The sequence below is a fragment of the Ranitomeya variabilis genome, chromosome 1, assembly GCF_051348905.1.
Source record: "Ranitomeya variabilis isolate aRanVar5 chromosome 1, aRanVar5.hap1, whole genome shotgun sequence".
In the NCBI taxonomy this organism is placed as follows: domain Eukaryota; kingdom Metazoa; phylum Chordata; class Amphibia; order Anura; family Dendrobatidae; genus Ranitomeya; species Ranitomeya variabilis.
The window spans coordinates 943,010,334-943,025,583 of NC_135232.1; the positions used below are offsets into that span (position 1 = coordinate 943,010,334).

At 44.1% G+C, this 15,250-nt stretch overlaps 1 protein-coding gene across 3 annotated transcripts in view; it reads left to right on the forward strand.

Moving 5' to 3' along the window:
* NAA15 (N-alpha-acetyltransferase 15, NatA auxiliary subunit) overlaps nucleotides 1-15,250 on the forward strand; it is a 95,189-nt gene that overhangs the window by 12,584 nt on the left and 67,355 nt on the right. For all 3 annotated transcript variants that reach the window (XR_013219872.1, XM_077279191.1, XM_077279192.1), the window contains exons 2-3: nucleotides 7,004-7,088; nucleotides 10,526-10,630. Coding sequence is in view for 2 of the 3 variants with exons in the window: in XM_077279191.1 (XP_077135306.1) it covers nucleotides 7,004-7,088; nucleotides 10,526-10,630 (190 nt within the window). In the remaining variant the exon portion in view is untranslated. The remainder of the gene's footprint in view (nucleotides 1-7,003; nucleotides 7,089-10,525; nucleotides 10,631-15,250) is intronic.

Sequence of the window (15,250 nt, forward strand, 5' to 3'; positions counted from 1 at the left end):
GGGTCACTTGTGGAGGAGCTCCAATGTTTACGCACACAGGGGCTTTCCAAACGCGACATGGTGTCCGCTAACGATGGAGATAATTTTTCATTCAAAAAGTCAAATGGCGCTCCTTCCCTTCCGAGCCTTACCATGTGCCCAAATAGTGGTTTACCCCCACATGTGAGGTATTGGTGTACTCAGGAGAAATTGCCCAACAAAATTTAGGATCCATTTTATCCTGTTGCCCATGTGAAAATGAAAAAATTGAGGCTAAAATAATTTTTTTGTGAAAAAAAAGTACTTTTTCATTTTTACGGATCAATTTGTGAAGCACCTGGGGGTTTAAAGTGCTCACTATGCTTCTAGATAAGTTCCTTGGGGGGTCTAGTTTCCAAAATGGGGTCACTTGTGGGGGAGCTCCAATGTTTAGGCACACGGGGGCTCTCCAAACGCGACATGGTGTCCGCTAAAGATTGGAGCCAATTTTTCATTGAAAAAGTCAAATGGCGCTCCTTCCCTTCCGAGCCCTGCCGTGCGCCCAAACAGTGGTTTACCCCCACATGAGGTATCAGCGTACTCAGGACAATTTGGACAACAACGTCCGTGGTCCAGTTTCTCCTTTTACCCTTGGGAAAATAAAAAAATTGTTGCTAAAAGATCATTTTTGTGACTAAAAAGTTAAATGTTCATTTTTTACTTCCATGTTTCTTCTGCTGCTGTGCAACACCTGAAGGGTTAATAAACTTCTTGAATGTGGTTTTGAGCACCTTGAGGGGTGCAGTTTTTAGAATGGTGTCACTTTTGGGTATTTTCAGCCATATAGAACCCTCAAACTGACTTCAAATGTGAGGTGGTCCCTAAAAAAAATGGTTTTGTAAATTTTGTTGTAAAAATGAGAAATCACTGGTCAAATTTTAACCCTTATAACTTCCTAGCAAAAAAAAAATTTGTTTCCAAAATTGTGCTGATGTAAAGTAGACATGTGGGAAATGTTATTTATTAACTATTTTGTGTCACATAACTCTCTGGTTTAACAGAATAAAAATTCAAAATGTGAAAATTGCGAAATTTTCAAAATTTTTGCCAAATTTCCATTTTTTTCACAAATAAACTCAGAAATTATCGACCTAAATTTACCACTAACATGAAGCCCAATATGTCACGAAAAAACAATCTCAGAATCGCTAGGATCCGTTGAAGCGTTCCTGAGTTATTACCTCATAAAGGGACACTGGTCAGAATTGCAAAAAACGGCAAGGTCATGAAGGGGTTAATAACTATAGGATTAATAATGGATAGGCGTCTTATTGATGCCTCTCCATTATTAACCAGGCTAAATGTCACCTTACAATCAACGGTGACATTAACCCCTTATACCATGGCCCCTTCCTAGGCTATGAATATCAGCCCGCAGCTGTCTGCGTAGCCTTTCTGGTTATAATTTATATATTTTTTTTTATTTTTTTTTTTTTGGGGGGGGGGTGTCTATTTTATATAGCCAGTAAAGGCTAAATATACAGCTGAGGGCTGATATTCATAGCCTGGGAAGGTCCATGGGTATTAACCCCTTCCCAGGCTAGAAATATTGGCGATCGGCTTTCCCTCTCTGGCGCAGAAAAGTGTGCGGGAGCCCACACCATTTTTTTGTTTAAATTAAAGATATTGCGTACAGATTTTGTGTGTGTCTTTAGCTATTTATGTACCATTTTATCTATCTCATATCTATCTATATATCTGTCTTATCTATCTGTGTGTGTGTAAACACTATTCTTCCATGGAGTATGTAAAATAAGAGGACAAAATACATCACAATTCTTTTTTTTTTTTATTATTATTTTTTTAAATAGATCTTTATTTAGGTTACAAAAATGCATCAAATTCGCATAAAAAATGCACAGATTTTTACCTGCGTTTTCTGCCAAGAGGTGCATATTCTGTGCAGAAAATTCTGCAGGCAAATCTGCAACATGTGCACATACCCTAAGGCTATGTGCACACGTATTTGTGAGGGCTGCGGATTTTTCCTCAGCAGATTTGATAAATCCGCAGGGCAAAAACACTGCGTTTTTCCTGCGGATTTACCGCTGTTTTTGTGCGGATTCCACTGCGATTTTACACCTGCGGTTTTCTATTGTGGAGCAGGTGTAAACCGCTGTGGAATCCGCACAAAGAATTGACATGCTGCGGAATGTAAACCGCTGCGTTTCCGCACATTTTTTTCCGCAGCATGGGCACTGCGTTTTCTGTTTCCATAGGTTTACATTGTACTGTAAACTCATGGGAAACTGCTGCGGATCCGCAGCAAAATCCGCAAGTGTGCACATAGCCTCACACTACATAAACTGACCTTTGGTGCTTTTTTTCAAATCCACAGGATGTAAAAGGTGAATTCCCTATTTCTGTCAGCACTAATCTGGAAGAATTATGGTATAATCACTAAGTTTAATTAATTTAGATGTGAAACACACCTTTTTATGGGATCAGACAGCCCCTTTGATGTTCTTTATTGCTGAGATTTGCCATGTGCAGTTCAGACTTGTGAGTGGATTCTCTGTTGGCAGCGGGCTGCAGCCTGTTACCGAGAGGCTGCATGGTGTGTGGTCACTGTCAGCAATGCTTCCCTGTATACAGCCATATATAGCGAGGCCCCACAGTGAATGTAACATTCTGATGTTGGATATGTCCAACTTATTGGGTCCGTGTCTCGCAGTCACCGCTGTAGTATTGTTGGCGCTGAACACAACATGGACGTTGTCCTTTTCTTTTGCACAGTAAAGTACTGTAGGTTCCTAGAGTAGTGCGTATTATTTGAGGGGAGCCTGGTCTCCTTCCCCCACCAAATAACAAGGGTGCAGTGTGAGATTAGCACAGTGCCGTGTGCTGCTAGCAGGCTGTGACCCTTATTCATCCCGGGTTGGCACTCTCCATGAGCCTGAGCACATTATGCTTCCTGCTCATGTCCCTCTCATGGGAGGCAGACACAAGCCTCAAGTGTTAGAGCAGCTGGGATCATGCTGGCTCAGCATCTTCTACATCCACCCACATAGTGCATTGTATCTGCAAGTTATGACATCAGCATGGACAGGTATGAACTGCTTGGGACTTTTTTTTTTTTCTCTGCCCAATCCTCTTTCCTCTCTGATTTATATTTTTTTGATGTTGCATTGCAATCCTTGGATTGGCCATCGGCTTCATAGAAATACATGCTGTCACGCTCCGGTCATAAGAGTCAACAGCCAGTAAGGGGTTAATCGACCCCGATCAGTTCCAAAACTGGCCGGGGCCGATACTGGTGGGTGTCAGCTTTCATGTACAGCCGGGCGGCGCTATTGCCTTATTCCCCATTGCTGTTTTAAAACGGCAATGAGGAAATAAGTGCCCTTTACGACCACCATTTTAATGCGTATCGGCGGTCGTTAAGGGGTAAAATAATGTCACATGACCGCTGCAGCCTTCACAATATCAGCCAAGCAAAATAATAGTGTGTGAGAAGTATAGATTTCTTTTATTATGCACACCCCTGGAACTCTTAAAGGGGTTGTCCACTACTAGGAATACCCCTTCTTGGACTAAATGTTCAGCCCCGATATAATAATACAGCCAATACTCACCTCCCGTGCCGTTGTGCAGTGTCCTTGTGCGGTGTAGTGATACGTGACTCCGGTGCCTAATCAGCGTCACTGTCCCCGCTTACGTATGGATTGAACATGAAGAGGAAGTCCGGGCTGACACTAATCCCTGACTTTCTCTTCATGTTCAGTCCATACTTAAGCGGGGACAGTGACGCTGATTAGGCACCGGAGTCACGTGTCACTACACCGCACAAGGACACTGCAGGAATGGCACAGGAGGTGAGTATAGGCTTGATTACTTTATTGGGGCCAAACATTTAATCCAAGAAAGGGTTGTCCTAGTAGTTAATAAATAGCATTAGTGCATGAAAATAACCGAGAGTACTTGGCTAACATCATTTGGATTAAAAAAAAACACATAAGCAATCCACTTCATCACTGTGACCCTATTCATGATGGTCCTAACCTCTAGTATTAAAACCTATCCATATGTCAAAATGACATAAATGTGCAGAAGGACCAAGACCCCGGTTACTGATCTAGTTCGAGAATCAGTCTGTCACAAGGGCAGCTGGATGGCTGGGCACCTTCCGATAGAAATCTATGGGCTCAGTTCTGGCATTAGTTTCTGTGAACACATGTACAGATGTAGGCGTACAGGATATCTGTGTCATATAGATAAAATAGGCCAGAAATGTCTCAGATCCTATGTGCTGAGTAAGGAGACGTGACATCACCCTGTAGCAGTCGGACACAACATGGTGGCTTAGCGGCTGTATGATGCGAATATGCAGGACACAACAATCGGACTAATGTCCTGGGAACCCCCCAGCCTTGCCACTTAATATATGGAGCCGGCACTTGTGGGCTGTATTTTTAACCCTCCACCTGTTTTCTCGTTGGTCTCCACTTACCACGTCTGTAGCCCATTCAACTGTGTGCAAACTTTTCATGTAAATGTTTATATTCTCCACATTTCCTGTAATGCATTTAAAATTATGTAAAATGAATTGTTAAAAAAATCCTCTCCTGATTGTCGTTTAGGAGTACACTGTTGTGAGAGGCCAATACTTCATAGTTGCATATAATGTGTTTTTATATAGCTGATGCTGAGAAAAACGTCAAGGGCAAGCTATTCTGTTATCACAGCAGAAAGCAAGAAGTCTGCCGCTCTCCATACATTGAGGACAGATCTCGCCGCGCTGTTTACTTCCTGCACGCGATACAGTAGGGAGCCATGTGCTGCCCAAGGTGAAATCATTCTAATCTCGCACATTCTGCAGTGAACCATAGGATTGTCCCCTGGGATACAGTTTTCTTCAGGCCACTCTTAAATGGCCAGAACATATGGACTAAACAAGCAGTGGAATAAGTGTACAGCAACATGGCTCCCAAAATCACGCCCCTGTTGATACAAGGGAAACTAGATCACTGCAGAACTGTGGTCCATGTCATGTGTTCTTTACATTCAAAAAATGCATATGCAAGGTCTAATGAAAAGGACAAGCCCGATTTTAGTTTTTAGAGATGCTTGAAAACTGGTCTGAAATCATTGCTGTGTAATCGGTAAGCCAAATCTGACTCCTCAATACCCCAACTCCCCAGCACTGGTCACTACTGAGCATGTGCATAAAGTTGCAGCACAGATTCAGCTCAACTAAAAAAACCTTACATCAGGAACAGAACAGACCTTTATAGGACATTTTCATAACTTTCCCAAATTCTTATGAAAACATTTCCAGCACATCCTGCATTGTACTATTGTACCCATTAATTGTATATTTCAGGAGTTGGAGTCGGTCCATTTTATACCGACCCCACAGCCCTGCTTGTGGCAATTTTAGAAAGTCCATAGCCCCAGTTCATCTTTTGTGTCAAGTCATTTGTCTTGTTTGGTTGCCGTTGTTTTGTGGCAAAACCTTCAAGGAGGTGCAGGCGGTTCTTGAATTTTGTGCCCCAAAAAAAAGTATTTATTCTTGTCTTTAGCATTTTTTGCAATTTTGCAGCACATTTTACAAAATAGTGTAAATTGTTATGCCGACATAACAGGCATACATGAAATCACTCTGGGGGTAGTACTGGGGGGAATAGAGAACATTTGCACCAAAACTTGTGGCTGTCTTATCTATTCACCAAGACTGGAGTTGTTCACACCACTCTTGACTAAAGGTACCGTCACACGAAACGACTTTGTAACGATATCGCTAGCGATCCGTGACGTTGCAGCGTCCTCGCTAGCGATATCGTTTAGTTTGACACGCAGCAGCGATCAGGATCCTGCTGTGATGTCGCTGGTCGCTGAATAAAGTCCAGAACTTTATTTGGTCGTCCGATCGCCGTGTATCGTTGTGTTTGAAAGCAAAAGCAACGATACCAGCGATGTTTTACACTGGTAACCAGGGTAAACATCGGGTTACCAAGCGCAGGGCCGCGTTTAGTAACCCGATGTTTACCCTGGTTACCAGCGTAAAAGTAAAAAAAACAAACCGTACATACTCACCTGCGCGTCCCCCAGCGTCTGCTTCCTGACACTTACTGAGCGCCGGCCCTAAAGTGAAAGTGAAAGCACAGCGGTGACGTCACCGCTGTGCTGTTAGGGCCGGAGCTCAGTCAGTGTCAGGAAGCAGACGCTGGGGGACGCGCAGGTGAGTATGTACTGTTTGTTTTTTTTACTTTTACGCTGGCAACCAGGGTAAACATCGGGTTGCTAAGCGCGGCCCTGCGCTTAGCAACCCGATGTTTACCCTGGTTACCCGGGGACCTCGGCATCGTTGGTCGCTGGAGAGCGGTCTGTGTGACAGCTCCCCAGCGATCAAACAGCGACGCTGCAGCGATCGGCATCGTTGTCGCTATCGCTGCAGTGTCGCTTCGTGTGAAGGTACCTTAAGGCATGCTGGAGTTAGAAGCGCCTGATTCATGGAGGCGTGCACTCCTCTTCATGATTCTGGAGTGTCTAACGAGTGGTGAGCCCCTTGGTGCACCACTTCAGAAATCCTACTCCAGTCAGGGACTGGAGTGAGCTATCCTGTGTATGGAACGTCACAGCTTGTCATGAATTAGACGAACTGTGGCGTCATTCTCCTGCCCCGTTGCCAGTCCACACCCATTTTGGCCATTTGGCAGAGCTAGAAGAAACTGGCATGAAAACACCTAAGTTGCAAAATTTGGGACCAATTCTGAGTTGTTTTGGACTTTTCAAAGCTTTTATGCTAGAAAACTCTGTTGAAATCTTTGATGAAACTTGCCCTTTGCCTTGGATAGAGTGCAAAGGTCTGGTCATTTATAACCAGAGTTGGAAAAGCCTGGGGTCGTGAGTACAGAGCAGAGACGTTAAAAATGAGGACAGCACACACCCATCATCGGGTCGTACTATTATTTACTTAGGCATCACCATTGATTCCATGGTGCTGTACATGAGGGCTAATGCCTAGATTTCTTTGTATTTTCAGAGATGTTACGAACACAAGCAATATCGAAATGGGTTGAAGTTTTGCAAACAGATACTGTCGAACCCCAAGTTTTCTGAACATGGAGGTAACTATGAGCGCTGTGATTTTAGAGTAACCTATTTACATGTTCTGCTACATTGTATCATGTGCACGTTACTACAAAATTCCACATGGGAAAGAGCAAGACAAATATGGATGGGGATGGCAACATTAGAGTATAGCAGTGATATCACTGTTATGGAAACTTCAAGGACTCCATCTTCTTTCCTTGGCCCCGATCCAAATATCCCTATTAAAGTAAATGTTATTCAGCTTTGTCACAAAACAGACCTAAAAGGCATAATGTTAAATAGTAGACTTATGCTAGAACTGCTGTCCCCTTTTCAGAAAACTTTTCCTTATTTGCACAGTTCGTTGTAAAAAGAACATTTTTGCACACCTGGTTATGGAAAAAGATGGCAGCTGGTATCGCTGGAAACTGGGTTATATGTAAGAATTTATGATTGATCTCTGACACATAAGCCTGGGCAAGGTTGTTTCTTTTCGGAATAATTTTGTCATGCACAGTTTGTCATTTAAAAAAGAAAAACCTGCAAATTACTGTGGCTCTCCCGCCGGCCGTGGCTCTCCCGCCGGCCGTGGCTCTCCCGCCGGCCGTGGCTCTTGCCATCTACATAAGCAAAGCTGCTCATCCCAGTGATTAGCTACAGCGAAAACAACTGGACATCGCCGCTGCAGCCAAAGAGCTGAGAATTGGGCAGCAGCGGAGACACTGCTCTGGACCTGGGAGTGAAATTAAAGCACAAGGGGTTTTTTTGTTTGTTTTTTTTTTTTTTTTACAATGAACCGTATATATCAGAAGTTTTCTGAATGGGGGCAACCTCTCCAAGGCTTATCGCGTGCCTGAGATTAATCGTAAAGTCTTACATGTAATCTAGTTTTCACTCATAAAAGCTGACATCTTTTTCCATCTGTAAGTTGTTAGACAGGAAGAGCATTAGATTTAGCAATGCCTCGTCTATGAAACCTGTAGTGGAGGTGTCCGCTTCTGAAAAACTACTACTCCTAGCAGGCTCCTGTCAAGGTGTGCAGGGTTTTGTAATTTCACTACAGGAAGAGTGTCACATAGTGCTGAGGTCTGGAATAGTGTGTGACATCCCTCACAAGCCCTATTATTCATTTTCCAATGCACCTTGACAACCAGGGGCATGTATACTCTCTGGGCAAGCTAGTTCAGCTATGCTGGGGGACAGAGAATAAGGGGATCTTGCTGTGACATGTTGGTCATGCAAGAGTGTTCTTGCCCAGGGACTCTTTGGTGTTAGTGTCCGTCCCAGTATACAGCAGGAGTGGCTTTTCCACTTACTCTAATACATATATATATAAATATATAATATTATAGAGTAGATGGAAAAGTCACTGTAGAAGGTGATGACATTGGGTGCATGTACGTCCTAATACAAATGTGTGTGTGTGTATGGAGAGAGATATATATATATATATAAATATATATATATATATATATATATATATATATATATATATATATATATATATATATATATTCTCATGTGCTGCTACCATCTTACGCCCCCATCCTGTCATACGCAGCCTCCATCTTGTTTTGTGCGCCTCCATCTTGTCATGTGCTACTCTCTTCCTGAGTCCTCATCCTGTCATGTGCTCCCATCCTGCACCCCAATCCTGTCATGTGGTGCACCCATTCTGCGCCCTCAACCTGTCATGTGCTGCTCCCATCCTGCACCCCCATCTTGTCATGTGGTGCTCCTCATCCTGCACCCCAATCCTGTCATGTGGTGCTCCCATTCTGCGCCCTCAACCTGTCATGTGCTGCTCCCATCCTGCACCCCCATCTTGTCATGTGGTGCTCCTCATCCTGCACCCCCATCCTGTCATGTGCTGCTCTCATCCAGCGCCTCCGTTCTGTTATGTGCTGCTCCCTTCCTGCGCCCCCATTCTGTAATGTGCTGCTCCCATCCATATGCCCTGTACGCTGCTCCATAAAGGTTGAAGACCCCCATAAGATGCTCCATAGTATTATATGCCCCGTATGCTGCTGAGATATAAAAAAAACAAACAAAAAGAAAAAAACAAACAAAAAGAAAACATTCCCCTATCGTCGCGGGGTGCCGGGGGCCTGAGCAGGCGGGGACACCGGCACGCTATGGGAGTCAGATGCCGGTGTCGCCACTGGCTCAGGCCCCCGGCACCTGTCCCCCCTATTCCACCGCTGCGCGCCGCTCCTTCTTCAGGGTCCTCTGGCTGTGACTGTTCAGTCAGAGGGCAGCGCCGGCACGCACTAATCGCGCCCTCTGACCTGAATGTCACAGGCAGAGAACGCGGAAGATGGCAGCAGTGGAATGGGGACAGGTGAATATAGCATACTCACTCTTCTGGCACGTCCCTGCTTCTCCGTCGGAGATCGCGGTATGCATTCAGTGCTTACGCATACCGCGATCTCCTCTGGGCTGCGTCACTCTGTGGGGTCCAGGGTGCGCAGGCGGTTGCACAGGCGGTTGCGCTTGCACAGTCTATAAAATGGTGGGACAGAGTGACGCTCCCAGCGTTATATTATAGATATATATATATCTATCACACCCACATGCAAAACATTGACATGGCATAAGGCTACTTTCACACTTGGCGTTTTTTTTTAATCCGTCGCAATGCGTCGTTTTGGACAAAAAAACGGATCCTGCAAATGTGCCCGCAGGATGCATTTTTTGCCCGTTGACTTGTATTGCCGACGGATCGCGACGTATGGCCACACGTCGTGCACTGGATGCGTCGTGTTTTGGCGGACCGTCGGTACGAAAAAATTTTCAAGGGAACGTTTTTTGTACGTCGCGTCCGCCAATTTCTACCGCGCATGTGTGGCCGAAACTCCTCTCCCTCCTCCCTGGACTTCAGAATGGGCAGCGGATGCGTTGAAAAACTGTAAAAAACAATAAAAAAATAAAAAATGGCTGACAGCACAACAGACCTGTAGATGCAAGTCCTAGTTCCACTGGACCACATGGAAAATGTACATACCAAAATCCACAATGAAGGACAGCATCCAATCCAGGTGAAGTCTTAAAAAACGTTTCCTTTATTTGCCAGATGCAACGTTTCGACCACCGAGGTCTTGAAAAAGACCTCTGTGGTCGAAACGTTGCATCTGGCAAATAAAGGAAACGTTTTTTAAGACTTCACCTGGATTGGATGCTGTCCTTCATTGTGGATTTTGCGTTGAAAAACTGCATCTGCTGCCCACGTCGTGCATAATTTTCACAACGTACGTCGGGCCGAAGCTTAGCTACGGACCCGTACCGACGCAAGTGTGAAAGAAGCCATAACAGCCATTCCCTGCCTGCGCTGCTATAAGCCTTCTGGCAGCCATTTAATCTTCATATTACTACATACAACTACATGGTGAGTTGTTGTCAATCCAGTTTTTCATTGTAATTGGCATTTAGGTATTTTTACAAGTGAATCCACATAATGTTTTTTCCCCTATAGAAACACTAGCAATGAAAGGACTGACTCTAAATTGTCTTGGGAAGAAAGAAGATGCTTATGATCTTGTGCGCCGTGGACTAAGGAATGACCTCAGAAGTCATGTCTGTATCCTTTTATGCATTTTCATATTCTATAATGTAGGTGTGAAACTGCAAAAAGCAATATGTGAATGGTGTTCTGTGCAGATGAGATTTGGATGTTTGTCACTAGTTGGTAACCAAAAAAGTAACTTTTTGAGTTTTATTTTTAACAACTTAAAGGGAATTTGTTAGTAGGATCAACCTCCTAAGCCATCTAGATAAGATCTAGATAATAGAATGTTGAATAAAATAATACCACGTTTTTATAATATGAAAATGAGCTGTTAAGATCTATGAGTTGGACATATATCTCCCTGAGAATGAGATAATGAAAAGTAAAAACTCTTTAATTAAATTACCTTGTATGAAGAAAGTCCAAGATAACACATCATATTTGCAGCCATGTACACTGGTAACTGCTTATCAACTTCTGTTGCCTGAATCCAGAGAAATCCATGTTTTTCCCAATATGCAGTTGAGCCGATGAGTACTTTTTTTCACACCCACTGCACTTAACCCCATGACACAGCGTTTTGTTACTTCAATCCTTACAAATAAATTCCCTCCTGTAATCCAGTTCTTCTTTAAAGTGGAAACTTATTAATTTCAGAATGATAAATATCCAAATAGACAGATGAAAGCCAGAGTTGAAAAGTTCCATGTTTTAGACTCTTGCCAATGCATTTTGAAAGGTTTTTTTTTGGCTTACTATGAGTAAGAAGTGTTAAAGTTTGAAACACATAGATTTTCAACTCTGACTTTTGTTTATGTGGATATTTATAATTTTGAAATAAAGAAGTTGCTGTCTTAAAAGAGGATTGTGTCTAATTTGCTTGATGTCCTGCCGGCCTGCAGGTTTTGACTGATGAGAATGAACGGCTGGGATCTGTAAAGGGAACCAGACATGTAAAATAGCGCTATTAAAGGGAACCTGTCACCAGGTTTGCCCCATATGAGATATGGCCACCAGCTTTCAGCCCTGATATACAGCATTCTAATATGATGTCCCCCCTATCCTGCCTGCAACAAAAGAAAAACGCTTGTACGAAGGGTGTCGCTGGTTTTAGCCCAGCATTTCTCTTCTTCGTTTCATGCTGTCCTCCTTCTTTGCTTAGTGTGGATGATGAATCCCTACGTCATCCATACAGTCTCCCCGACATCGCACTCCTGGGCAGGCTTACTTCTCTGTCCTGACTAGGGCAGAGCTAAGTACTGTAATGCGCATGTGCCAGAAAAGATCAAAGAGCCCCAGAACATGCTCATTGCAGTAGTCAGGGAAGAGAAGTACACCTGCGCAGGAGTGCAATGCCGAGAAACGCTGTATCGAAGCCTAAAAAGAGGATGGCATCGAAAGAAGGGACGTGCCAGACCAGGACGAGCGACTGTCCCGCTGGTGGGTAAGGCTGGATCGAGGGTATACACAAAGCATATTAGTATGCTGTATAAGAGAACTGAAGGTGATGGCCGTATTTCATACGGGGCAAACCTGGTGATGGGTTCCCTTTAACCTGCAGATATGGGTTTAATATGGAGGGTAATAGCGTTCTGACACAGTGCAACGCCTGCACTGAAAGCCCCGCTGCTGGGAGGAAATGAACTTTATTCCTCTTTCAGTCACGTTGGCATGGTTTCAGTCATCGTTATGTGTACACGGTGTTCCAAGTTATTATGCAAATTGGATTTAAGTGTCAAAACAATGTAATTGTTTTGTTTTTCAAATAAACTCATGGATGGCATTATGTCTCAGGGCTCAATGGATCACTGAAATCAATCTTAAACACATGTGATAATTAGTTTTCCAGGTGATTATAATTAAAGGAAAACTACTTACAAATGATGTTCCACATTATTAACCCCTTTCTGACCTCGGACGGGATAGTACATCCGAGGTCAGAAGCCTGATGCGGGCTCCGGCGGTGAGCCCGCATCAAAGCCGGGACATGTCAGCTGTTTTGAACAGCTGACATGTGCCCGTAATAGGCACGGGCAGAATCGCGATCTGCCCGCGCCTATTAACTAGTTAAATGCCGCTGTCAAACGCAGACAGCGGCATTTAACTACCGCTTCCGGCCGGGCGGCTGGAAATGATCGCATCGCCGACCCCCCATCACACGATCGGAGGTCGGCGATGCTTCTGAATAGTAACCATAGAGGTCCTTGAGACCTCTATGATTACTGATTCCCAGCAGCTGTGAGCGCCACCCTGTGGTCGGCGCTCACAGCACACCTGCATTTCTGCTACATAGCAGCGAACATCAGATCGCTGCTATGTAGCAGAGCTGATCGCGTTGTGCCTGCTTCTAGCCTCCTATGGAGGCTATTGAAGCATGGCAAAAAAAAAAAAAAAAATTGGGAAAAAAATATAAAAGTTTAAATCACCCCCCTTTCGCCCCAATCAAAATAAATCAATAATAAAAAAAATCAAACCTACACATATTTGGTATCGCCGCGTTCAGAATCGCCCGATCTATCAATAAAAAAAAGCATTAACCTGATCGCTAAACGGCGTAGCGAGAAAAAATTTCGAAACGCCAGAATTAAGTTTTTTTTGGTCGCCGCGACATTGCATTAAAATGCAGTAACGGGCGATCAAAAGAACGTATCTGCACCAAAATGCTATCATTAAAAACGCCAGCTCGGCACGCAAAAAATAAGCCCTCAACCGACTTCAGATCATGAAAAATGGAGACGCTACGAGTATCGGAAAATGGCGCAATTTTTTTTTTTTTTTTTTTTTTTAGCAAAGTTTGGAATTTTTTTTCACCACTTAGATAAAAAAATAACCTAGTCATGTTAGGTGTCTATGAACTCGTACTGACCTGGAGAATCATAATAGCAGCTCAGTTTTAGCATTTAGTGAACCTAGCAAAAAAGCCAAACAAAAATCAAGTGTGGGATTGCACTTTTTTTGCAATTTCACCTCACTTGGAATTTTTTTCCCGTTTTCTAGTACACGACATGCTAAAACCAATGATGTCGTTCAAAAGTACAACTCGTCCCGCACAAAATAAGCCCTCACATGGCCAAATTGACGGAAAAATAAAAGTTACGTCTCTGGGAAGGAGGGGAGCGATAAACTAACACGAAAAAAACGGAAAATCCCAAGGTCATGAAGGGGTTAAGCAGGCAACAGTTTTCAAGTAACATGGGAAAGAAAAAGGATCTCTCTGCTGCCGAAAAGCATCAAATAGTGCAATGCCTTGGTCAAGGGATGAAAACATTAGATATTTTTTGAAAATTTAAGTGTGATCATCTTACTGTTAAGAGATTTGTGGCTGAATCTGAGCACAGTTGTGTTCGTGCTGATAAAGGCATAATGAGGAAGGTTTCTGCCAGGCAAGTTCATCGGATAAAGAGAGCAGCTGCTAAAAAGCCATTACAAACCAGCAAACAGATATTTGAAGCCGTTGATGCCTCTGGAGTCCCTCGAACCTCAAGGTGTAGGATCCTTCAAAGGTTTGCTTTGGTTCATAAACCTACTATTCGGCCACCCCTAAACAGTGTTCACAAGCAGAAACGGTTGCAGTGGGCCCAGACATACATGAAAACTAATTTTCAAACAGTCTTGTTTACGGAGGAGTGTCGAGCAACCCTGGATGGTCCAGATGGATGGAGTAGTGGATGGTTGGTGGATGGCCACCATGTCCCAACAAGGCTGCAATGTCAGCAAGGAGGTGGAGGAGTCATGTTTTGGGGCGGAATCATGGGGAAACAACTGGTAGGGCCCTTTAAGGTTCCTGAAGGTGTGAAAATGACCTCTGCAAAGTATATAGAGTTTCTGACTGACAACTGTCTTCCATGGAATAAAAAGCAGAAACGTGCCTTCAGGAGCAAAATCATCTTCATGCATGACAATGCACCATCTCATGCTGCAAAGAATACCTCTGAGTCATTGGCTGCTATGGGCATAAAAGGAGATAAACTCATGGTGTGGCCACCATCTTCCCCTGACCTCAACCCTATAGAGAACCTTTGGAGTATCATCAAGCAAAAGATCTATGAGGGTGGGAGGCAGTTCACATCAAAACAGCAGCTCTGGAGGCAAAGAAATACAAGCAGAAAGTCTCCAAAAACTCACAAGTTCAATGGATGCAAGAATTGTGAGGGTGATATCAAAGAAAGGTTCCGATGTTAACATGTAACTTGGCCTGTTAGGCTGTGTTTCCACGTTCAGGAAACGCTGCTTGTTTGACGCTGCGCAGCGCTGCAGCGTCAAACAAGCAGCGTCCAGATGTTCCTGCATAGTGGAGGGGATTTGATGAAATCCCGTCTCCACTATGCGTGGAAACCCGCACGCGGCGGCCCTGCGACTACGGACATGCTGCGCGTCTTTTCAGATCGCAGCATGCCCGTACACCTTGCGGGGACGCAGCGTCCCCGCAAGGCATATCACAGGGCCCTATGGGAGAGAGCGATCATCCCGGATGTGAAGAGTTAACACATCCGGCATGATCGCGTCCCATTAAGGGGGCGGGGCTTAGCGCCGAGCGGCTTCGCCGCTGCAGCGATACCGTCGGCCGTACGGAACGTGGAGACATACCCTTAGGATGTTTTGGAGTTAAATAGCTTTTTTGTTCAGTGACTGTGACCTCCTAATGATGCAAATTCCACAAATGAGCATTTTCAGTTCTTTAAAACATATCAA